This window comes from Hylobates moloch, unplaced genomic scaffold, assembly GCF_009828535.3.
Source record: "Hylobates moloch isolate HMO894 unplaced genomic scaffold, HMol_V3 SCAFFOLD_20, whole genome shotgun sequence".
NCBI classification, from domain to species: Eukaryota; Metazoa; Chordata; class Mammalia; order Primates; family Hylobatidae; genus Hylobates; species Hylobates moloch.
In genome coordinates this window covers 9903441-9929864 of record NW_026652295.1, presented here as the reverse complement: position 1 = coordinate 9929864, position 26424 = coordinate 9903441, and the positions used below count along the sequence as shown (strand labels likewise).

The 26424-nt window shown below is 43.8% G+C and overlaps 1 protein-coding gene across 4 annotated transcripts in view; it reads right to left on the bottom strand.

Annotated features, from left to right (window-relative positions):
* GCNT2 (glucosaminyl (N-acetyl) transferase 2 (I blood group)) overlaps window positions 1-26424 on the bottom strand; it is a 112548-nt gene that overhangs the window by 71177 nt on the left and 14947 nt on the right. The window contains exon 1 of one of the 4 annotated variants that reach the window (XM_032140844.2): window positions 3837-5370. The exons of the other annotated variants lie outside the window; for them this stretch is intronic. Coding sequence (XP_031996735.1) covers window positions 3837-4755 — 919 coding nt within the window. The 5' untranslated portion in view covers window positions 4756-5370. Of the gene's footprint in view, window positions 1-3836; window positions 5371-26424 lie in introns of those variants that run through there. 4 annotated transcript variants of the gene reach the window in all.

Genomic DNA, 26424 nt, shown 5'->3' with positions numbered 1-26424 from the left:
ACCTCGTGATCCGCCCGCCTCGGCCTCCCAAAGTGCTGGGATTACAGGCTTGAGCCACCGTGCCCGGCCTGGGCTCTTCTTAAAGTGACTTAGAGCAATCATTACAAAGGTCAGAAAATATAAGGTTAGAAAATATAAGGGTGCACCGGAAGTCAGGAGAAGTTACTGCTGTCACAGCCTGATGTTCTGTAATGTGGGTCAGAGAAATCTGTGATCCTGGAGAATTTCCTTTGAGAATGTGGCCAGAAGGGAGGGGGCTAGACACCCCATCTGTGCACGAGCCACACAGAAGAGAAGGACAGCCTTCTGTGAGACTGGGGTCCCTAAGGACCTCTTTCTGGCCTGTTCCATCACCATTTCTAACAGTGTGGAGAGAGCCTAATGGTTGAAAACCAAAAGAGAAGTCACTGACAGTAGAAAGGCACCAAGAAAAAAAAAGGCAGTGTGAAGCTCTGTGATTTAATGCTACTTCTATGAATATCCCTTCTATTCAGCCTCGCCAATTCGAACCGATTTTCACTTTGTTTTCTGAAACCATCTAATTCTAGGGTACTAATTATTTTCTTGGTCACATTGCTCTTAGGGGTGTTTTGGGAAACCTGAAATGCCTGTACAGGGTCTTGCTAACACACTTTAATTTAAGGTATTTAGGAGAAAGGGAGGCGGTCGCTTTGAGGGAAAAAATGAACAGTACCACCTGCACTTGCACGTTTGCAAAAAGATGTTTACCCTGTACGGACAGAAGAATTTTTCCCCTTAAAACATGACATTGAAAATAAAAGAGCTCAGCCTGGCGCAGTGGCTCATGCCTGTAATCCCAGCACTGTGGGAAGCCGAGGTGGGTGGATCGCCTGAGCTCAGGAATTCAAGACTACCCTGGGCAACATGGTGAAACCCTGTCTCTACTAAAATACAAAAAATTAACCGGGCGTGGTGGTGGGGGCCTATAATCCCAGCTACTCAGGAGGCTGAGGCACAAGAATCACTTGAGCCCGGGAGGCAGAGGTTGCAGTGAGCCGAGATCGCACCACTGCACTCCAGCCTGAGCTACAGAGTGAGACTCTGTCTCAAAAAAAAGAAAATAGAAGAGCTGATATTGATTAACGGCTGTGTGGTTATGTAAGAACCAGATTCACATGCCAAATCTTAAATCACAAAGAATGCTCGAGTGTAAAACCATGGGAGTTACTCGAGCATGGGATTGGATTTTCCATTGCCTTTGAAGGTAGAGAGAGGCACCACTAGGGCTAGAGCATTTGAAGATTTGTTTGCTGTAATTCACTTGTAATTTGTGAAGGTGCTACCGAGAAGCAGGATATCCTTTCTCCCTGAACCAGGATGTTGCCCAGAGTCTAAGAAAGGAAAGAGACAAAGCCCCAGGACATGGCACGTTATCCTGAAAGGCATCTCTTGCAGAATCAGACAGGACAGACCACTGACATGGGCCGCACTGGCCTTCCTCTCCAGGCAGTTGCTCTCTGGAGGAGCTCTCGCCTCCAATTCCTGCAAGGGAAATGGGATGCACTTGCCAAAGTTGATGGGCAGTACATGATCCAGGGTCACCAGCACTTCCGCCTTTCTCTCTACAGATTCCCAGTAGCAGCGTGGGAGGTCTTTACATTGTTCTAGGCATTGCGTCTTCTGCAAAGAAAGGTACGTGGAGAAATGAAAGGGGTCTTTCCACCTGGGTTCCCCATTTTGTAGCTGGAGAGATTTGAGGTCCCATGAGGTTCTGTGATTTACATGGGGCCACACTGTTGCAGTGAGAAGGCAGAAGCCAGCATGCCATGGCATAAACCTACAGCAAAAAAGTTGTTCTCTCCTATACCTATCTAAATACCATTCTCTCCTCTACCTATCTAGATGTCATTCTCTCCTATACCCATCCAGATAGCATTCTCTCCTAAACCTATCCAGATATGACTCTTTTGGTCTCCCAAGAGATCAGAAAGGGGGTAGGGAAAAAAGGAGAATTCTTTTTCCCATGATTTTCTTATATTATTTGACATTGATAAAACTGACCAGGCTTCTGGAAAAATAACCACAGATATTTACATTTAATAGAAACCAAAACCCATGTTTTTCTTAAAAAAAAAAAAAAAGCAACAATTTAGACTTTCGTTAACTTACGAAATGCCCTCATCTCAGCACAATACTTAAGGAACCACTTGACTGGGACCCAACTTTTATGAATTTTAAGGAAAGAATGAAAATAGAAAGGGAATAAATATTTAAATATGAAAATCAGCTCCTAAGTACCTAATGCTCCTCAATAGTATGCGAATGGTAGAAACAACAGATCAAAGGTGAAGAGAGGATGAACCCAGGCAGAGGCAGGTGCGGAAACAGTGTGCGCAGCATACGAGTGAGCCCCATTCACCAGGCAAATCACTCTGGGATTCAGACACCAGGCATGGTATTTTCCAGAGAATGCCGGCGTGTTTATCGCCCAGCAGGCCCTGCCCTGCAGCCTGAGAGCACCTACCAGCCTTTCCAACTTGGCAATCCCCCAACAGCCAGAACAATGATTGCTTTTCTCTTGCTATAATAATGCTGTCTAGTTCATCAGAGATCCATTTTGTATTTTTCATTGAGTCCAAAGCACGATGTTTTCTTCAGAAGAAATCCCATCATGTTTTATACACTTTAGAAAACAATCGGTCTGGTAAATTAGTAAAGATAGGAAAATTCAGATGAGAAAGCAAGGAGTTTCTCCTAGAATCTCATTATTTTATCTGAAATAAAATGTATTTTCTAAAATCCTACACATATAATATGGTACATGCATGAGTCCAAATATTTCTCAGCTCAGCAATGTCTTAGGGAGACAGCTCTGGTGCCATAGTAAAGCTTCATGCTTTACCATGCAGTCACTCACTCACTCATTAATTCATCTAATATATAGCTATTGAGCATTTACTCTCTGTTCTAAGCACTGAGGAGCAGTTAATGCGATAGAAAATAACCCTGGCTTCATGGAACAAATGCAGAGGAGACCAAGAACAAACCCTTGCAAATAGGTAAATATCCTAATTCCACAGGGCGATAAACTCCTTAAAAGAAAAACAGGGTGGTGTGCTGGCCAATGAGGGGGAGTATCAGAGCTACTGACACCTGAGAGCTGAGATCTGGCTAAGGGGAAGGAGCCTGTGGAAGCCTGGAGTAGGCAGGAGGGTGGCCAAGGCAAAGATCCTGGGATAAGAGCAAGCTTGACAAATTTAGGGGAAAGAAAGAACACCAGTGTGGACTAATCCACATCTATGTGGTAAAGATATAATAAGATGATGTGTGAAAAAGAACTTGATGGACCACCAAGTGATACCATGGAAAGGTATTACTTAGTAGTGCTAGAACATGTGAATTATCACATAAAGAACATCATTCTGGGCCAGGCATGGTGGCTCATGCCTATGATCCCAGCACTTTGGGAGGCCAAGGTGGGGAGGATAGCTTGAGCTGTGGAGTTGGAGACCAGCCTGGGCAACACAGCGAGACCCTGTCTGCACAAAATTTTTTTTTTTAATTAGCCCAGCATGGTGGTTGTGCACCTGTAGTCCCAGCTACTCAGGAGACTGAGGTGGGAGGATTACTGGAGCCCAGGAGGTCCAGGGTTCAGTGAGCCATGATGGTGCCCCTGCACTCCAGCCTGGGCCACAGAGTGAGATCCTGTCTCAAAAAAAAAAAAGAACATCTTTCTGCATTTAGAAAGGACTAGGGTGAGAACCATATATGTTCCAGTTTTCATCTTCTACTTCCTAATAAAAAGCGACTGGTTATTTTAAAGCCCTTTCAAATACGACACATTTCTTTTGCGTGAAATATGGAATTGTACGTACCTGGAATCCTATTGAGTGTCACCCAGAAATGCTCATCAGGACTGAAAGTGTCCTTGGACCACCGGAGCAAATCAACAGCCCGTGGGTCATGCAGAACAAAGTTGGCAAACTCTCTTGATAGAGCCACATAGGCAGAGCCAAAGTAAATCGTGAGATTATGGGGGGGAGGCGGTTTCAGCGCTGTTGTTCTTATCACATAGGAAAGCTCTTTGCCCAGGTGCTCTTGGTGGACATACTTAGTCCGTCCAATTGCATGAGCTGGGGGCAGCACCCCTGGGGTGATATTTTTACCTTTAAATCCTTTCAGATACTGAACTATTTCCTTGTTGGTTTTCAGGGGGAAGTCTTGCCCACAGGTGTTGATAACGTACTTCCACGAGACCTCCAAGGCAGAAAGATCTTTGATGCAGTTCAGGTCAGCTTGGAGCCTGGAGATCCCTCCATAGACAACTGGTTCCATCTTGGAAGCCAGAAAAGCGTTTGGGAAGCAGCTTAATAGTTGCCCTACCGCATCTTTAAATTCAGTTGTTGCTTTTTCATCCACGTGAAGACAGTAGATATTTTGGGGCATGTAAATAGCCCTGAAGAGCCTTGCAAAGGTGTCAAAGTGATGATGGATGACCATTATATATGCCAAGGGAAAGTCAGCTTCTTCTTTAGATAAAGGGGCTGTGATGTAGTGGCTCTGGATCAAGTATTCCTTGCAAGAAGACTTCTCATGGATCATTAGTTTGTTTTTCCACAGGAAACGTGTTTTTCCATTGATAAAAGATGTGCAAACTTGAGTCAGCATCAAAGGGTTGGAGATATTTAGCCTTTGAAAGCTTTGATCTCCCCCAAAATTGAACACAGAGAAGACGATAAAAATAATTACACTAGAGACAGAAATTATGAAGAGGTAACGCATTGATAAAGGCATGCCTCAAAGAAGGGTGAAATGTCAGAGACCGTCAAAATCTGTAAGTCTTTTTTCCAAACTCACTCGTTTCTCTGAGTTCTTATTTTGGAACATACTCCAGTCACTCCTGCCCTGTTGGAGACGCTGGAAATTGATTCCGTTTCATCCCGAGAGTCCAGCTGCTGTCTCTGTCCCCGTGCCGATATTACAGCCAGATCCCGCCTCTCTCAAACCTCCTTTGTTTAAATCCCCGTGGCAGGTTGCTGAAGCCCAGCCTTCCCTCCTCCCTCTGCCTCCCGGTTTGCATCTGCTAGCTGTTTTGCTAAAACTCCGGTAACTCTCTTTCCCCCGGCAGATTTAGTTTCCCGTATCTCTTGCCTTTCATTTCCCATGCCACCCCCGCCCCCTGGTTACTGCCATTCAGGGAATGAGCGCAGTGAAAGCCAGAGTTGAAGTGATGAGCTCTGGCAGGCGTGCCGCTTCCTGCTAGTCCCCTAGCAGGCGGCTGGACTTGCCCTCTCTTGTTGTTCGTGGCAAAGATCCACAGCCTGTCCTCTCGGCTCTTCCAGCGCAACCCACGGGATAGAAAATAGCTTCTGTTTTCCAACGCGCTGTTTCATGAAACCTGACACAAGTGACATCTCAAATAAAAGAAAGCCTCATCCACCCCAGCTCCATTGTAATGCTTTTTTGGCCCCACCCCACTGTTTTTCAAAACAAGAGCTTACTGGAGGGGGAGTTCCTGTCCCGGGGGTCTGAAATTGCTGGGGCGCCTTGGGCTCCTGACTCTGAAACGAACCCCTCTCCTCTCACTTACAGCTTCGGCTGTGGTGTCCGTCTTAGAATATTGGGGTCAAAAGAAGAAGTCGTGAGCTACATCCACTGAGTTATATGAGACCTTAGAGCTTCATGGGAAATTAGTTGAATCTTGGTCACAAATGATGCTCAGACAGGGGATTTGGTGGGCATTCAGGCTTTAACCCCCCCCACAGAGAACGGGATCGAATGCTCAGAAGTGTCATATGCCTGCCCAGTTAAGCTTATGGACCACGTAGGAAGTGGGTGTTTTTATCTCCTACTTGTAAATATAGTGGTGTTCTGGCCAAGGAGTATCAAGCTGTTTTACTTGGAAGGTTCTTGTCTTCAACTTTCCACTTTCCCACCAACTAATTTTTAATGAAATGTAGACTAATGCATTTTATTTGGTACCCTCTTTAAATGGCTTGCAAAACACCAACTTAACCATTGACTGCCTGCTCATTTCCCCTCACTATTTACACAACCTAAACAATCCCGTGCCTCAACCCCAACACGTTCGCTACCCCACCCCATGAAGAAAGAATGTCCTTTAATGCACATTTTCTTCCATTTGAAAAGTCTCTACCCTGCCATGAATTGAATCGATAGGACAACACTCGGATTCCTCGCCTTCACAATGGGCAGAAAAGCCAGTGCTACCCTCCTGGGATTCAGGGCACCCTGAACTCTGACTGAATGACACATCATTTCGTGAGCACACTGTCGCTTCCATTCTTCTAGCTTTCACTGTTTACATTTTTCATGAGTTTCCAGCTTGTACATGATTTTTCTCTCTCCCTTACCAAAGTCTCCCAAATAAACTCTCTATATAACCCACCCCTGGATTTTTAGGTCAAGTAGAAAACAGTACAATGGGAAAGCAGTTCAATCTAATTCTTAGTGTCTTCTAAGGAATCGAGCAAAGAGAATGATCTAAAATTTATGATAAAGAAAATTTCAATCCCAAGCTTTCCTTCTTCTGAATAATACTTTTAAATATTAGGTTATTGTGCATTCTACTCCTAAACAAAAGAGAGTAATCTAGTATCTTGTTTGGCAAAGACTTGTGGCTTAGAATGAATATTAAAATAGTTACAGTTTGACAAAGCATTCAGTGCACATAACTTAATTTGGGCAACAGAGTCTGTTCACATTATTGTTTCCAACTGGCCAATAACATGGGGGTTTGGATTTATACAAACTTAGGAGACAGACATTAATAGCATTACTATATTAAGAAATACAGACACTACCCAAATTAGGAATGTTCATAATACTTCCGTACTCAATCCAGTACTTCAGATGGCATTGTTTGTGTGTTGAAAAATATAGTCGATTTTCCTCCCAGCTCTTTTGTCTGTCCTTGGGCCAATTTTCTCCACTCTCAGATTCTGGTATTAAGAAATCTTGACAGGAGAACTTTAAAAAAAATCACTTACTGCATTAGAGGAAGACTCTTGTTACCTTTCTTTTCTAATAGGCTGTACAACGTGCTTATCCAGTCACCATGCACTTTTTTGCTACTGAGACTGAACAAGTCAGCCCTCCCAGCCTGCCTTTAACTATAGCTGAGGACAAATTTGACACTAGCCAGCCATGCCTTGTCACTCACTTTGGATAGAATTATTCCCAAACTAAGTTTGGCCGGGAGCGGTGGCTCACGCTTGTAATCCCAGTACTTTGGGAGGCTGAGGCGGGCGGATCATGAGGTCAGGAGATCGAGACCACGGTGAAACCCCGTCTCTACTAAAAAATACAAAAAATTAGCCGGGCGTGGTGGCGGGCGCCTCTAGTCCCAGCTACTCGGAGAGGCTGAGGCAGGAGAATGGCGTGAACCCTGGAGGCGGAGCTTGCAGTGAGCCGAGATTGCGCCACTGCACTCCAGCCTGGGCGACAGAGCGAGACTCCGTCTCAAAAAAAAGAATTATTCCCAAACTAGCCAATTAATCAGGCTAGACATGTTAACACTCCCCTGGGGCCATCTTAGAGGCTTTCTCCATACTCCATTCATTGTCTTTTATTTTGCAGACATTATTTGAGGTATGCTTGTTTTTTTTTCCTTTGAGGCAGTGTCTGACTCTGTCACCCAGGCTGGAGTGCAGTGGCGCCATCACGTCTCACTGCAGCCTTGACCTCCTGGGCTCAAGCAATCCTCCTGACTCAGCCTCACAAGTAGCTGGGATTACAGGCATGTGCCACCACGCCCAGCTAATTTTTGTATTTTTAGAACAGATGGGATTTTGCCATGTTGGCCAAGCCGGTCTTGAACCCTTGGGCTCAAGCGATCCACCCACCTTGGCCTCCCAAAGTACTGGGATTACAGTCGTGAGCCACTGTGCCCGGCCTATTTAATGATTTTTTTCCACTTAGGATGATATGTAGAACATAGCTCCAAAATGAAGAGAGTATCCTTTCTTTGAAATGACAGAGGACTTAGAATCTCAATGAATTAAAAAAATAATAATCAAAGGGGGAAAGGATTGCCCTCCTCCATGTGCTCAGCACCTCTTGGCTTCCCATCTGAAGGCCAAGGTACGAAAGACCTGGGGAAAACTGCGTTGGAGGCAGACGACACTGAGAGTTTGCCACATGCCAGGCTAAGTCAACCAGTGAGGGAGGTGGAAAAGACCTTGCATAATGCACTAAAAATCTGGGATTTCATCTCCTCGCCAGAGGAGCACACAACAGGCTTCCGGTGGAGGAGCACCTCCAGGCAAGGCGTGCCAGCTGGAGGAGGATTGTGCACACATTCCCTCATGCATCTGTCCTCTATTTAATTGTATGTACGAATGCACACTTCATTACACCCTCATAATTGTTCTGAGACTTGTTTGTCTATTGTCAATTAACCACCATCCTTTAGTTGGGAAAGGACTTGAGGGGACACAAGTTTGAGCAGCAACTCTAGACATGTAAAGTTAAATGAAAGCAAAGATGGCACTGAGAAGACTGGCTCAGAGAGAGTTTGTTAAAGTCACGTTGAGAGGCTCAGCTGCATTGGCAGAAAAAGTTAGGTAAATGGGGTGAAATAGTACCCATTCTGAGACTCCCTGATGGCTTTCCTTGGAAGGGTATTTTTATATGGTTTGCTCTGTTATTGAAGAAAGTCAAATGACTCAGGGATTCATTCTTAATTACAAAATACCGGGATTTGTTTTTTCTCCTGACCTAAGAGTAATACATGGAAAAGTAGAGAATGCTGGCAGTCCAATTCATTTTGGACAGCCTATTAAGTACAGTTGTCTCTGTTCCAGGGATGAATTCCAGGACCTCTGAGGATACCGAAGTCCACAGATGCGTTAAGTCCCTGATATAACATGATGTAGTATTTGCATATAACCTATGCACAGCCTGTACTTTAAATCATCTCTAAATTACTTATAATACCGAATACAATATAAATGCTATGTAAACAGTTGTTATGCTGTATTCCTTAGGGAATAATGCCAAGAAAAAAAAAAAACCTGTACATATTCAGTACAGAAGCAACCATTCTTTTTCCCCGCCCAAGGTCGAATCCAAGGATTCAAGATCTGGGGAAACAGAGTGCTGAGGTTGGTTGAATCCAAGGATTCAGGACCTGGGGAAACAGAGTGCTGACGGTAATTCTGCTCTGGGTGGCCAGGTGGTTTGTAAATGTTTTTTTTTTTTTTAACACGATAATGATCATGATACTAACATGAAGAAAGAAGACATTTCCAAAGCACATCTTTAACTAAAACAACAATCCTCCCGTAACAAAGACATTCTCCAGCTGGATTCCCTGGGGAAAATCTTGCTTCTCCGGGGGCCCAATCATTTTACTTTCTATACCTTTCATCTAATTAGCAACAAAAGAAATTTGTTGTCTAGATCACAGAACCCAAAGCATTATTTTAAATTCTCATCTCAGGCCAGGTGCAGTAGCTCACGCCTGTAATCCCAGCACTTTGGGAGGCCAAGACGGGTGGATCACCTGAGGTCAGGAGTTCGAGACCAGCCTGGCCAACACGGTGGCACCCACATCTCTACTAAAAATAGAAAAATTAGCTGGGCGTGGTGGCAGGCACCTGTAATCCCAGCTACGTGGGAGGCTGAGGCAGGAGAATCGCTTGAACCTGGGAGACAGAGGTTGCAGTGAGCCGAGGTGGCGCCACTGCACTCCAGCCTGGGTGACAAGAGCAAAACTGCATCTCAAAAGATGAATAAATAAAAAATAAAAATTAAAAAATAGCCAGGCGCAGTGGCTCATGCCTGTAATCCCAGCACTTTGGGAGGCCAACGCGGGTGGATCACGAGGTCAGGAGTTCAAGACCAGCCTGGCCAAGATGGTGAAACTCTGTCTCTACTAAAAATACAAAAGTTAGTCAGGCATAGTGGTGGGTGCTGGTAGTACCAGCTACTCGGGAGGCAGCTACTCGGGAGGCTGAGGCAGAGAATTGCTTGAATCGGGGAAGCAAAGGTTGCTATGAGCAGAAATGGCGCCATTGCACTCCAGCCTGGGCGACAGAGCAAGACTCCATCTCAAAAAAAAAAAAAAAAAAAAATTAAAAATAATAATCAATAATAAAAATAAAAAAATAAAAAGTAAATTATCATCTCAGAGGTGGGGAAAGAAGTTTAACATGCAGAATTTTAAAGACCCAGGCGGCAAGTCCAGAGGTGGTCTTGCCATCTCTGTGTGAGCTGGTGTAATCTGCACCTGATTTTGATGCAGCAAAGTTATGATGGAAACACTTCCTGGATGCTGAATGATGCCAAGCAAATACTTGCAAAAGACAGTATACAAAGTATTTAAATAGGCAAATGTTAAGGCACATGTGGCTTTTGCACACATCTAACAATTGGAAATATGAAAATCCTGACATTTGGGGCCTTGGAAAATGAAAACTAAGTTGCCAAAAATAGGTCATGACCAATGAACATCTCAAGACAAGACCAAGACTTACCACTGAATTTACTTGTGGAAATTGTTTAACACTAGGAGGGTGACCGACTCATTAACCGTATTACCAAAACATTGGTTTCCACAACTATCAGCCAAATTGGGTGTGTCTGTAGCTTGAGGATAAGGATAGTACTGATTAGTGGTTTGCAAACTTCACTTTTACATCTCATCACCTGGAGGAGCTGTAGAAATACAGGTTACAGGGCCCTTGCCCTAAGAGTTCAGTAGGTTCCAGGTGAGTCTAATAATTTACATTTCTGACAAGTGTGGTGGCTCACTCCTATAATCCCAGCACTTTCGGGAGGCCGAGGGAGAGGATTACTTGATCCCGGGAGTTTGGGACCAGCTTGAGCAACATAGTGAGACCTGGTCTTTACAAAAAAATTTAAAAGTTAGCCAGGCACAGTGGTGCATGCCACCTACTTGGGTGGCTGAGGTGGGAAGATCACTTTAATTTGGCAGGTCAAGACTGCAGTAAGCCATGATGGTGCCACCACACTCTAGCCTGAGTGACAAAGCAAGACCCTGTCTCAATAATAATAATAATAATTTGCATTTTGGTCCCAGATAAAGCTGAAACTACTCATCGTAGGACCAAAGTTTGGGAATCAAGGGACCAGAGCAAAATTACTTGTTTTTTTTTTTTTTTCTTAATGACCCTATCTCTACTTTCCCTATAACAAATATATTGTAAGAAAAAAAAATGTTAGGCTGGACTGGGTGGCTCATGCCTATAATCCCAGCACTTTGGGAGGCCAAGGCGGGTGGATCACCTGAGGTCAGGAGTTCAAGACCAGCCTGGCTAACATGGCGAAACCCCATCTCTACTAAAAATATAAAAATTAGCCAGGCATGGTGGTGGGCACCTGTAATCCCAGATACTCGGGAGGCTGAGACAGAAGAATCGCTTGAACCCAGTAGGCAGAGCTTGCAGTGAGCCCAGATTGTGCCGTTGCACCCTAGCCTAGGCAACAAGAACAAAACTCCGTCTCAAACAAACAAACAAAATTGGGGTAAACAGTTTGGAAATACTTAGTAAACATGAACTCAAATGATGGATAATCTAACCACTAGAGCAAAATTTACTGTGGAAAACTAATTGGTGGTAGTAGTGGGAGAAAATGAATACACAAACGCCTGGTGCTTTTCTTTAAATGAGAGAAACCCTGGTTACAAGTCATCTCCCAAATACCATCTCTAATTACTATACACAGCAACCACATCTGGGCACAATCCATATTTTACAAAATACAGAACAGAATTATTTAACAATAAACACTGCTGCATTGAGTAGCAGTCATAAGCTGAATTTGAAGAGGATGTAGGAAAGGGATTAAAAAAAAGAGACAGAGAGCTACTGGGGAGACTGAGGCAGGAGAATCACTTGAGCCGGGGAGGTGGATGTTGCAGTGAGCCCAGATTGTGCCACTGCACTCCAGCCTGGGTGACAGACCGAGACCCTGTCTCAAAAAAAAAAAAAAAGAGAGAGAGATTGAGAGAAAAAGGAAGTAAGGCAGAAAATACCAATTTAATTCATGAAGATATGGAGCAACGGGAACCCTCATGCCCTGATGGAGAAGTGTGAATTGGTATGACAACTCTGAAAACCAACAATACAATGTCTACTAAAGTTGAGCATACCTATATCCTATCACCCAAAATTCCATTCTCCAGTATTTACTCAACAGAAATGAAGTATGTTCATCAGAAGATATCTAAGTCAAGATTTGCTGCAGCCATATTCATAATAGAGCCAAACTGGGGACTACTGAAATCCCCACCAACAGTTACTATATAGCAGGGTTTCTCAGCCATGGCACTATTGGTATTTTGGACTGAAAAATGCCGTGTTGTGAGGGCTGTGTGTTGTAGGATGTGCTGCCCCGTGCATTGTAGGATGTTGAGGGGTACCCCTGGCCTCTACCCACTAATGCCAGTAGCAGCTTTTGCTTCCCTCCCTCGACCTCTGACAACCAAAAATGTCTTCACGCTGGGGGCGGTGGCACACGTCTGCAATCCCAGCAGTTTAGGAGGCCAAGGCGTGTGGATCACGAGGTCAGGAGTTCAAGACCAGCCTGTCCAACATGGTGAAACCCCGTCTGTCCTAAAAATACAAAAATTAGCCAGGCGTGGTGGCATGCGCCTGTAATTCCAGCTACTTGGGAGGCTGAGGCAGAGAATTGCTTGAACCCAGGAGGTGGAGGTTGCAGTGAACTGAGATCACGCCACTGCACTCCAGTCTGGGCAACAGAGAGAGTCTTCGTCTCAAAAAAAAAAAAAAAAAAAAGTCTTCAAATATGGGTTCTTCTCTCTATGCAGCAATGAGAATGAATGAAATACAACTGCCTGCAACAAAAAAGGTGAATCTCACAAACATAATGTTGAACAAAAGCAAGCCAGATAGAAAAAATAATACATACTGTATATTTCCACTTATATGAAGTACAAAAACAAGATTTTATATATCTAGATTATGCCAGGAGTGGGAGGGGGCTGCCTTGGCAAGTGGAGTGGATGGTAATAAGAGGGTACCAGGAAAGTATGAGTGACGATGCTGATAGCTGGCATTAGGTGCTAGACTCAGAAGGTCACTGGTGTTTGCCCCTAGTCACTCGGTAGCAATGGCTGACCCGAGAACTGAATGTAAACGGCTTTGCTCCCAAGCTCTTGCTCTTGTTGTAGTATCCTTTTGTAGTGCCCTTTCTGGGAGGCCCAGGAATACCTTGGTGTCAGGGCCCAGATCTGCTTCATGGAAAAATCCTGAGACATAAGGAGAACCGTGGTGTTCACTTTCATTTATTTATTTTTAATTTTTTTTAGAGATAGGGTCTCATTCTGTTGCCCAGGCTGGAGTGCATGGAGTGCAGTGGCAAGATCTTAGTGCATTGCGGCCTCAAACTCCTGGGCTCAAGTGATCCTCCTGTTTCAGCCTCCCAGATTTTGATCTCTAAATACCATTCTCTATTCAATAGAACCAGGGCTTCCTTCTTGGAGAGAGTGGCTGATTGCAAGACTGGGGCAGGTTAAGTGCAGGATTAGCTTGGAACATCTCCTGTGCCAAAAAGAATCACTGGGACTTGTTGAAAGAACACACGGCCGGGCGCGGTGTCTCACGCTTGTAATCCCAGCACTTTGGGAGGCCGAGGCGGGCGGATCACGAAGTCAGGAGATCGAGACCACGGTGAAACCCCGTCTCTACTAAAAATACAAAAACTTAGCCGGGCGTGGTGGCGGGCGCCTGTAGTCCCAGCTACTCGGAGAGGCTGAGGCAGGAGAATGGCGTGAACCCGGGAGGCGGAGCTTGCAGTGAGCCGAGATCACGCCACTGCACTCCAGCCTGGGTGACAGAGCAAGACTCCGTCTCCAAAAAACAAAAAACAAACAGAAAAAAAGAACACACAAGCCAGCTTGAACAGGCTTTCACTGGCCAAGTCTGGGACAATTTGAGCAGTAAAGTAAGTAAAAAGAATAATGGATTATAACCCATTGAATAAATATAAATCTAAGTCCCTAGAGATATAAATAAATAAGCCAACACACAGCAGAAGGGATGGCTCTACCTTACAGTTGAATGTCAACTAATAAACACGGAAGAAGGATGAATTTTATTTAAAAATCATGACTTGGTAACGATCACAGTAAAAACTGAGTCAGGCAAGATCCAATGAATGGCAAAACTGGAGAGTGATTGTTTGATAAATAGGATATCTACTTAGTAATAAATAAAAACACTTCCTAGCTCTTCACTGGGGAAATGTGGCAGGCACTATCTTAGCCAAGTGATAAAAAGTCATCGTCATTATAAAGCTCTACAGCATTATTTCTGCCATATCTTTGCCCAAAAGGTATAACCTAAATTTAATCATGAGAAATCATCAGAGCTGCACTCTTCAAAAATGAGAAGCTCTTGGAAGACAAAGACAGACTGAGAAGTTGTTCCAAACTGGAGGGGACTAAAGAGATATGATGGCCAAGTTTAGCTCAAAATTCTTGATCAGATCCCAGATTCATGAAGGACATGATGAGTATAACCATGCATACTGGAAGAGGGTCTGTGGATTAAATAGTAATGCTACTTATCACTTGATAGTTGTACTGTGGTTATGTGGGGGTGGGTGTCTTTGTTGCTAGGAAATATGCTTTGAAATATTAAGGGATAACTTGCAAATAGTTTAAGAAAAATATATGAATAAGAGAGAGAGGAGATATGATTAGGCAAGTGTACAAAATATTATGGGTTGGGAAATATGGATAAAAGGTATATGGGAGCTCTTTGTACTATTCTTGTTAAGTATAATAAGTTTGAATTAGTTTAAAATAAAAGGTTGAAGGAAATCTTTGTGATCTCTGGATGGCAAAAATTTCTTAAGGTAGGACATAAACTCATGAACCATAAAAGAAAAACAGTGTAATGATTCCATAAAGTATATTTTTATACATGGATAAGCGTGCCATAGATTACCAACATATTATTAGTGTTGATTATCTCTGGAAAAAGATGTAATACAGAGAAGAATGAAGAAGTATGGACATGTTTTATTTTTCTTAATCTTTTGTGTACTGTTTACATTTTTAAAATAAGGATATACTGCTTTCATAAAAATCAGCTTTAAAATATAAATAATAAAATAAAAGGTTGAAAACTCACTGAGCTCTTTAAACATTTTATAGATCTTCAAAGAGTAATATTTTCTTTTCTTTTTTTTTTTTAAAACGGAGTCTCACCCTGTCACCCAGGCTAGAGTACAATGGCGCGATCTTGGCTCACTGCAACTTCTGCCCCCTGGGTTCAAACGATTCTCCTGCCTCAGCCTCCTGAATAGCTGGGATTACAGGCACCTGCCACCACGCCTGGTTAATTTTTTTGTATTTTTAATAGAGACAGGGTTTCACAATATTGGCCAGGCTGGTCTCAAACTCCTGACCTCAGGGGATCTGCCCACCTCGGTCTCCCAAAGTGCTGGGATTACAGGCGTGAGCCACTGCGCCCGGCCAATATTTTCATTAAATAAGTTGCATAACTTACAGGAAATTCAGAGAAGCAGTATGTAGATTAGAATGATCATGAATTACGGGTTAAACACACTTAGATGAGGTAATTTTACCTTTTGGAGCCTCAGCTTCCTTATCTGCAAATTAGAGATAATAACCACATTCCTCAGAGGTTTTCTGTGACGTTCAGATGAGTTAACCAAATAAACCATCAATGTTAGTCTCTCTGCTCTCTCTTTGAGGCAACATTGGTTCTATAGAACTTCCTCTTTAGAAAACACTTACATTCCCATCAGCAAAACAGTGCTAGTGTTAGAGCTGCCTAGGTTGTCTGATTGATAGAAATTGTCTGACTCGATAAAATTCACATAGGATATTTATTAAAATGTGATTCCACCTAAAGATCGATGCTCTATTAACAGATAATGACTCTTCCCTGACTTTTATGACCAAATGGATACTGCCTTTCTGATATTTTGAAATGTGGGATGCATTATTCATTAAGGAAGTGTTTTTCAATGATTTTCACACCATGACACATATAGAAAACAGTTAAAATTGACCCATGGCAAACATTTATTTACCATTCCTTACTTTATTGTAATAACACAGTATATAATTGTTACTGGTAAAGCTTCCGGTCAACAGTAGGGTTTGTTTTGTTTTGTTTTGTTTTGTTTTGTTTGAGATGGAGTCTCACTCTGTCGCCCAGGGTGGAGTGCAGTGGCGTGATCTCGGCTCACTGCAACTTCTGCCTCTTGGGTTCAAGCAATTATCCTGCCTCAGCCTCCCGAGTAGCTGGGACTACAGACACCCACCACCACGCCCGGCCAATTTTTGTATATTATAGTAGAGACGGGGTTTCACCATATTGGACAGGCTGGTCTCAAACTCCTGACCTCATGATCTGCCCACCTCGGCTTCCCAAAGTGCTGGAATTACAGGCATCAGCCACCCTGCCTGGCCAACAGTAGGTTTTTAGTAGTTGAGTTTTGGGGGAGTCAAAAGCTATACATAGGTTTTTGGCTACACGAGGGTTCAGTGGGCCTAACCCCCACATTGTTCACTGGTCAACTGCATTTGTCTGACACCTGTAGGTAAAATGGACACAGCTGCTTTCAGCCAGAGGTATCTGGCCAAAAGGCTTCAACTGTCCTGGGCTTTGCCTGCCGTATATGCTGCTGAGATCAACGTGTAGCCGATCTGTAACCCATTCCCAGCACGTCAGCATGCACAGACATGGCAGGGAAGCTCAGCAGTGAGGCATAAAGAACAGCAAAAGAGGCTGCCGTTACAGGAATCAGTTTAAGAAGCTAAAAACACACACTGGGAAAAGATCAAATCGTTTCTAGCTGCCCTTGGAACTAGACCCTGCGACCTTTGGAACAACTCCAGGTTTCTACTGTCAGGCCCCACATCTTGTCAACGGTGACCTATCATTGTAACTGATTTTATTCCTTAACCTTGCCTTTTCTTTAATTTCATTTACCCTGCCATCTCAACCATCCCTTGTGTTGCTTGGGAGCTGAAAAGCAAGGAAGCCTCACACCCTACTCCACTGCTGGCTTTTGCCTGATTCACGAAGCTGAAGACACTTGAGTCTCCCAGACCAGGAGTAAACTTGGGAAAGCAGCTAAAAACAGCTTCGCGTGGCTCAGGATTTGAATGGAAAATTCTACAAGGGTGACTGATTTACCCTTCATGAAAACTGTTATGATTTTTCACCAAGGCACGAAGGAGGTTAGGATTGCAACGATCATAGGAATTTGAAGTTCACTTTATTCCTAATAAGGAGAAAACTAGAAAGAGACACAGTTATGAATCCTTCGAGGTAAAAACAAAAGAACATGAAACCCTGTCAGACACTGTCCTAAATTTGTCAAGCTCAGGAAGACAAAAGGCAGTATTTAAAGCAGCAAAAATCACTAAGGAAGTTTGAGGTCAGCTGGCTTGATGTGGATTTAAACAAAACTCCTAAGTTTCTAGGTGGTCAAATGTTGATAGCGCAGACCAATGAGCACCCACAAAAATGGAGATCACAGCCAAGGGGCAGCTCTTGCAAAATGGAAAAAGCCAAAAAAGTAAAAGCAAAAAGCACCAACTAGGACTTCAGCCGAACCCTTCAGCTCACCGTGCAAGAGCTGGGAGGAAAAGGACATAGACTAGAAAGAGAGGATACAGTTTTATTAGAAAGGAGGGAGCTGTACTCACTTGATTCTTAAAAAGAGGAAAGATGGTTTACATAAAATTGCAGAAAAGGAATCTAATCACAGTAACTACATATTAGGATTAAATTAAATTGCTTTATTTATTTATTTTCCCAGCAGCTCTCTGATCATCTCATTTATTTATTTATTTGAGAGTGAGTTTTTGCTCTGTTGCCAAGGCCGGGGTGCAGTGGCACAATCTCAGCTCACTGCAACCTCTGCCTCCTGGTTTCCAGTGATTCTCCTGCCTCAGCCTCCCGAGTAGCTGGGATTACAGGCGCCTGCCACCACGCCCAGCTAATTTTTTGTATTTTTAGTGGAGATGGGGTTTCACCATGTTGGCCAGGCTGGTCTCGAACTCCTGACCTCAGGTGATCTTCCCGCCTCCACCTCCCAAAATGCTGCGATTATGAGCCACCATGCCCGGCCCCATTTATTATTTATTTATTTATTTATTTAATATTTTATTTTATTTTATGTATTTATTTTTGAGATGGAGTCTCACTCTGTCACCCAAGTTGGAGTGCAGTGTGGTGATCTCGGCTCACTGCAACCTCCGCCTCCTGGGTTCAAGCAATTCTCTGTCTCAGCCTCCCGAGTAGCTGGGATTATAGGCACCTGCCACCATGCCCAGCTAATATTTTTGCATTTTTAGTAGAGATGGGGTTTCACCAAGTTGACCAGACTGGTCTTGAACTCCTGACCTCGTGATCCACCCGCCTCGGCCTCCCAAAGTGCTGGGATTACAGGTATGAGCCACCACGTTGCCTATTTTACTTTTTGAGATGGAGTCTTGCTGTTGCCCAGGCTGGAATGCAGTGACATGATCTTGGCTCACTGCAACCTCCGCCTCCTGGGTTGATGTAATTCTCCTGTCTCAGCCTCCCAAGTAGCTGGATTACAGGCGCACACCACCACGCCCAGTTAATTTTTGTATTTTTACTAGACGGGGTTTCGCCATATTGGCCAGGCTGGTCTCAAACTCCTGACCTCAGGTGATCTGCCCACCTCAGCCTCCCAAAGTTCTGGGATTACAGGCGTGAGCCACCGGGCCTGGCCCATTTATTTATTTTTTAAATGAGTCTCAGCTATTTTCTTAGTCACAGGATTTAGGAGTTACAGACCTAACCTAACATTTTGTCCATATAGTGTGTCCTTAATTCAATGTCAGACAATTTCATCTCCTAATCGACCCCATTTTAAATTCAAATGTAATCATCTTGACACTGACACTTACTAGCTGGGTGTCCTTGGGCAAGTAATACAAACTCCATATCCCAGTGTCCTCAGTGATTGCAACAATCTTAATTCAAAGAAATAACGTCCAAAGGGCACTTAGTCCTCTTCTAAGAAGATATATCAAAGGCCAACAAGTACATGATGTCCAATATCATTGTTAATTAGGGACATGCTAATCAGAACTATAAGAGGATACCACTTCACACTCACTAGAAGGGCTAAAGTAAAAAAGACAGACAATAACAAGTATAGGCAAGGATATGAAAAATTGGAACCCTCATACACTGATGGTGGGCATGCAAGATGTTGCAACCCATTGGAAACAAGTTTGGCAGTTCCTCAAAATGTTAAACACGGAATTAACATTGGGGGCCGGGCACAGCGGTTCACGCCTGTAATCCCAGAACTTTGGGAGGCCGAGGCGGGTGGATCATTTGAGGTAAGGAGTTTGAGACCAACCTGAACAACATGGCGAAACCCCATCTCTACTAAAAATACAAACAAGTTAGCTGAGTGTGGTGGTGCGCTCCTGTAGTCCCAGCTACTTGGAAGGCTGAGGCACGAGAATTGCAGAGGTTGCAGTGAGCCGAGATGGAGCCATCGCACTTCAGCCTGGGTGACAGAGCGAGACTCTGTCTCAATTTAAAAAAAAGGGCCGGGCGTGGTGGCTCACTCCTGTAATCCCAGCACTTTGGGAGGCTGAGGCTGGTGGATCACTTGAGGTCAGGAGTTTGAGACCAGCCTAGCCAACATGGTGAAACCCTGTCTCTACTAAAAATACAAAAATTAGCCGGGTGTGGTGGTGCATGCCTGTAATCCCAGCTACTTGGGAGGCTGAGGTACGAGAATCGCTTAAACCCGGGAGGTAGAGGTTGCAGTGAGCCGAGATCATGGCATTGCACTCCAGCCTGGGCAACAAGAGTGAAACTCCGTCTCAAAATTGAAAAAAAAAAAAAAAAGAAAAAAAAAGAATTAACATAGGGACCAGCAGTTTCACTCTTGGTATCTACCCAGGAGAAATGAAAACATGTGTCCCCATAGTGACTTGTTCAGGAATGTTCACAGCAGCATTCTTCACACAAGCCAAAAGTAGAAACAACCCAAATGTCCATCAATGGATGAAAAAATAAGTGTGGTGTATCCATACAATGGAACAGCATCCATTCCTGTAAAAAGTGAAGTACTGATTCACGCTATAACATGGATGAACGTCAAAAACATGGCAATAAGTAAAAGGAGCTACGCATGAAAGAACACATATTGTATGATTCAGTTAATATGAAATGTCCAGAAAAGGCAAATCCATAGAGCCAGAAAAGTAGAGGTTGGGTGTGGAAATGGGAAGTGGTCATGAGGTTTCTTTGTGTAGTAATAAAATGATTCTACATTAGCCTGGGATCATGGTTGCATAACCGTAAAGGCACTAAAAATCATTACATTGTACTTAAAGTGGGTGAGTTTTATGGTATGTAAATTATATGTCATAAATTTCACAGTATGTAAATTATACCTCAATAAACCTGTTACCTTTAAGTGGGGGAAAGGCAATTAGTTTAGTGCTTAGCATTGTAAAAACTTACAGGATGATGATGATTGGCAAGGCTTCTAGAAAGCCTTTATGGTGCCTAAAACTGGGGCAGGAAACAGCTGTAACTCTGTCCGATCTGTTGTACATTCTATCAGTGACTTGGATGGTAGAAACCTGTTGGATATTTTTTCTTTTTTCTTTTTTAATTTTACATTGCAAGTCTCATTAGCAGAAAACTGCTGGATTTCTATGAAAGCAACAACACAATTTATTTCATACTAGCAACACAAGGTGAATTTGAATTCAATCTGAAGCCAAGCTTTGTGTCGGTTGAGGCTCGCAAAGATATAAAGCTCTCTACCCTCCAAGACTGCTTTCTGGCAGCTGCAATAGATGATTAAACCGCAAACCCTAACTGAAGTGACAACAAAAAGTATTTGGAGCACAAAGAACAAACTGCTCTGCCTGAGGGTAGGGGCTTGTCAATGATTTAGGAGCAAGACCAACTCAACTGGGTCCTCAAAGATAACCAGGATTTTTTCGGGCCAAGAAAAGCCTAGAGGGAAAACTGGCTCAAAGGCAAAGAGGTCTGTTTGAATTCCCTGAATTGAATTCAGAGTCCCTTGAATTCCCTGTAATTACATAGGGAATTCAAGCTGGAGCCAAATCAACTACTTCAACTACATTTTCTGAATATTTTAAATCACAGCCTCTCAGGGCCAAAATAACTCTGCTAAATTCCCTTAATTAATGATTTTACTTTTCTAGACCTGAACGAAAACATATAGGAATTTGACCCAGCAATCCCATAGACCCAAAGGAATATAAATCATTCTATCATAAAGATACATGCACGCATATGTTCATTGCAGCACTATTCACAATAGCAAAGGCATGAAATCAACCTAAATGCCCATCAATGATAGACTGGATAAAGAAAATGTGGTATATATACGCCATAGAATATTATGCAGCCATAAAAAGGAACGAGATCATGTCCTTTGCAGGGACGTGGATGCAGTTGGAAACCATTATTCTCAGCAAACAAATGCAGAAACAGAAAACCCAAACACCGCATGTTCTCATAGGTGGGAGCTGATTGATGAGAACTTATGGACACATGCAGGGGAACAACACATACTGGGGCCGGTGGGAGGCGTTGGGGGAGGGAAAGCATCAGGAAGAAGAGCTAATAGAGACGCTGGGCTTAATACGTAGGTGATGGGATGATCTGTGCGGTAAACCACTGTGGCACACGTTTACCTATGTAACAAACCTGCACATCCTGCACGCGTACCCCTGAACTTAAAAATTGAAAGAAAACAAAGACAATATACAAATTCAGTCCTCAAAATGGATGAAGGGTAATTGATACTGACCCTAGCAATCAGATGACTAAGAACTCCCAAAGGCAGACCACGCTCCCAAAAGTGTTTTTTAATGGATTTAGCATAGGTGGCAGCAAAGGATGTTTGTCCTTTGAAAAAGTTGGTGGAAGTGATGGGGGAGTTGGGGTTTAGATTTAGGAATCCCACCCTGTGGACTGCTTAAAAGCTGAGCTAGAATTGAAAAATCAGGAAGTAAACTTCCTGTAATGCTGAAGGGGAGTTTTCTCCACTTGTAGAGCACATTTTATTAGACATGCAGACCATTTCTCTTCCATTTCTCCGTTCCTCATGCAAAGTGATATTGGAAGCCCGCTCAGTGATGAAGCTGGATAAAAGTCTAGGTCCTGGGCCAATCATTCGGTTGCATGCTCACATTTGGTGTGTTGGTGGTTGGGGGTGGGCAGGGCACGGGCATAGAGGGGACCGAGATCTACACAAATTGTTAAGATGCAATGGAGGAGGCGCTGCAAGAGGAGTGTGGATAAAGTGGGAGCAGGGGAGCAGCTTCTGCAGGAGTGTAAAGCAGCTGAGGCCGTGACTTTTCAACTGGATCTTGAAGAGAACAGATGAGAACGAGCAGCAAAGATAAAGAGTATTCCAGAACAAGAAGACAGCATGAACAGGTTGTGGAGGCCATTTGGCTTCAGACCAGTCTAAAGTGAGAAGCCTGGTGAGGCAGGAGGTTTTAGTCACAGAATGCTGCTTCCTGGTACAAGTCTACAGACAGGTGACATTGCTAAGAAGAACTATACCCGAGGGAACCTCTTCAGCCACATACCTAATTTATTCCTCCCTCCCTCCCTCTCTCCCTGCCTCTCTTCCTTCCTCTTCCTTCCTTCCTTCCTTTACTTTCTTCCTTTTCCGTCCTTCCTTCTTTCCCTTCCTTTCTTTTTGTTTCTTTTTTTTTTCTTTGAGATGGGGTCTCACTCTGTCACCAAGACTGGAGTGCAATGTCATGACCACCCTCATTGCACCCTCGACATCCCGTGCTCAAGCAATCCTCCTGCTTCAGCCTCCCAAGTAGCTGGGACTACTGGCATGCGCCTCCAAGCCTGGTTAACTTTTGTATTTTTTGTAGAGATGGAATTTCACTATGTTGCCCAGACTGGTCTCAAGCAATCCTCTGGTCCTCCTGCCTTGGCCTCCCAGTGTTGGGATTACAGACATGAGCCATCACACCCGGCCTCACATACCTGATTTCTAACAAACAGTTAGACCTTATGCTTTCAAAACCAAATGTTAGAGGGTTTTGTTTTTTGTTTTAGTTGCACATAGAATTTTTAGAATCGTAACATTAAAACCTCAAAAATCAACACCTGAGAAGTTCATCTGTTTTCTCTCTCTCTACATTTAATGAGTTTCTATGATGTGCCAGGTATAGTTTGTATACTTTCTAATCCTTCAAACAGTCCTACAAAGAGGTATTTACCCCCAGGATATAGATGAAGAATCAGGCTCAGTGAAATGAGGCATTTGCCCAAAGTTAAAGAGATGGCGGGGCCGGGAGCAGCGGCTCACACCTGTAATTGCAGCACTTTGGGAGGCTGAGGTGGGCAGATCACCTGAGGTCAGGAGTTCGAGACCAGCCTGACCAACATGGAGAAACCCCCGTCTCTGCTAAAAATGCAAAATTAGCCAGGCGTGGTAGTGCATGCCTGTAATCCCAGCAACTCAGGAGGCTGAGGCAGGAGAATCACTTGAATCCGGGAGGCGGAGGTTGCAGTGGGCCGAGATCGCGCCATTGCACTCCAGCCTGGGCAACAAGGGCCAAAGTCTGTCTCAAAAAAAAAAAAAAAAAAGCAGACGGTGAGCTGTAGAGATAGGCTTTAAACTCAGGCCTGTTTGTTTCTAAACCCCGCCAGTGAGTGTGAGCTACCCTCTAACTCTAATAGACAGTAAACAAATCTTTAGACTGTTTTTCCAACCCATTCACCAGTCCACTTAAACCTTAAATGCATTCTAATTGACGTCATCTGACTATACTCCAGCTGGGCCCAACCCTTATTTTTTCTTTCTCATCAATCTACTTTTAGCTTTCTCAGTATAAAATTAAGATAGGTCCCCACAGGAAGAAACACTATTTTTTGGTTTTAAAAAGGAAATTGCTACCTAAAGGAGCAACAGAATATTAAAACAAGGTCACGTCTCTGGTTATTCCTCTGAGATCCCAGAATATGGTGTAATTGGCAAAGCAAAACTATTCATATACATTATCATTATTATGCAAGCCATTTTTGATGGTAATATATACGGATACATAAAATGCATATAAATCAATTAAACTACATATTGGGGCAATTTCTGATCTGGGGAAATTACAATCTTTTTATAAAAATGTCAAAATTTCAAAAAAATGTCAAAATCATTAGCAGTCCTCAGTTGTGCTGTGTCACTTTATGACTTTCAGCAACTAAGCCTGTTATTCTATAACAAAACATACATGCCATGAGATCTATCAGGGTTTATATTTAAGGTGTCATGGCTATGAATTAAGGAAAGAATACAGACGGTCCCTGCCTTATACGAGTTCAACTTATACATACATATATATATATATATATATATATATATATATTTTTTTTTTTTTTTTTTTTTTTTTCTGGAGTGCAATAGTGCGATCTCAGCTCACTGCAACCTCTGCATCCCAGGTTCAAGCGATTCTCCTGCTTCAGCCTCCCGAGTAGCTGCGATTACAGGCGTGCACCACCACACCTGGCTAATTTTTGCCTTTTTAGTAGAGACGGGGTTTCACCATGTTGGCCAGGCTGGTCTAGAACTGCTGACCTCAGGTGATCTGCCCGCCTCAGCTGCCCAAAGTGCTAGGATTACATGCGTGAGCCACCACGCCCGGCCTCAACTTATAATTTCTTTACCTTATGATGCTCGAAAGCAATGGGCATTTAAGTAGAAACCATAGTTTGACTTTTGAATGTTGGTCTTTTCCCAGGCTAACAAGGTGCGGTAGGATACTCTCTCATGATGCTGGCAGCAGCAGGCCACCCCAGCTCCCAGTCAGCTACGAGATCACGAGGGTAAACAACTGATACTGTACTCTATAGTGTACTGTATTCAAGAAATCACATGACATAGACACCACTTTATTATAAAATAGGCTTTGTATAAGATGATTTTGCCCAATGGTAGGCTAACAATGTAAGCGTTCTGAGCATGTTTAAGGGAGGCTAGGCTAAGCTAGGATGTTTGGTAGATTCGGTACATTAAATGCATTTTCTTTTCTTTCATTTTCTTTTTGTTTTGTTTTGGTTTGGTTTGGTCTGGTTTTTTTGTGACAGAATCTCCCTCTTGCCCAGGTTGGAGTGCACTGGCACGATCTCGGCTCACTGCAACCTCCACCTCCTGGGTTCAAGCAATTCCCTGGCCTCAGCCTCCCAAGTAGCTGGGATTACAGGCGCCCACCACCATGCCTGGCTAATTTTTGTATTTTTAGTAGAGACGGGGTTTCACCATGTTGGCCAGGACAGTCTCAAACTCCTGACCTCTAGTGAGCCACCTGCCTTGGCCTCCCAAAGCACTCTAAAGTGCTGGGATCACAGGCGTGAGCCACCCCACGTGGCCATTAAATGCATTTTTGATTTATGGTATTTTCCACTTGCAATGAGTTTCTTGGGATGTAACCCCACTGTAAGTCGAAGAGCATCTGTAGTCTAACTTAGCTGGGAAGGAGGAAGAAGAAAGTAAGGATAGAGTGTGAGCCACAGAAGGCCCGAAGAACAAACTCAGTGATCAGTGAAGAGGGAAGACAATGGTTAGCAAAGATAAGATCACTTGCAGATTAAACTCTTCCTTTCTTCTTCTAGGGAAGTGACAAAACTAATGTCATTGTTTTCTTGATAATCTACCTATTTAAAAAATGAAGTCTGTCAGGCCGTTTACCACCTTCCTAAGAAACTGTGTTTCCCTGAGAAGAACTCACAGGTGGCCGAGAGTGGTGGCTCACACCTGTAATCCCAGCACTTTGGGAGGCTGAGGTGGGCGGATCACCAGGTCAGGAGTTCGAGATCAGTCTGGCCAACATGGTGAAACCCCGTCTCTACTAAAGAGGCAAAAATTAGCCAGGCCTGGTGGCAGGCGCCTGTAGTCCCAGCTACTCGGGAGGCTGAGGTAGTAGAATCACTTGAACCCAGGAAGCAGAGGTTGTCGTCCCAGCTACTCGGGAGGCTGAGGCAGGAGAATTACTTGAACCCAGGAAACGGAGGTTGCAGTGAGCTGAGATCGCGCCACTCTACTCCAGCCCAGGTGACAGAGCGAGACTCCATCTCAAAAAAAAAAAGAGAACTCACAGGAGTCCCAACTCTCTTCTTTCCTTTTCTAGAAGTTGACAAAAGGCTGGGCACGGTGGCTCACGTCTGTAATCCCAATACTTTTGGAGGCCGAGGCGGGTGGATCACGAGGTCAAGACATCATCATCCTGGCCAACATGGTGAAACCCCGTCTCTACTAAATATACAAAAAATTAGCTGGGTGTGGTGGCGGGCACCTGTAGTCCCAGCTACTTGGAAGGCTGAGGCAGGAGACTGGCCCGAACCCAGAAGGCGGAGCTTGCAGTGAGCCGAGATCGCGCCACTGCACTCCAGCCTAGGCGACAGAGCA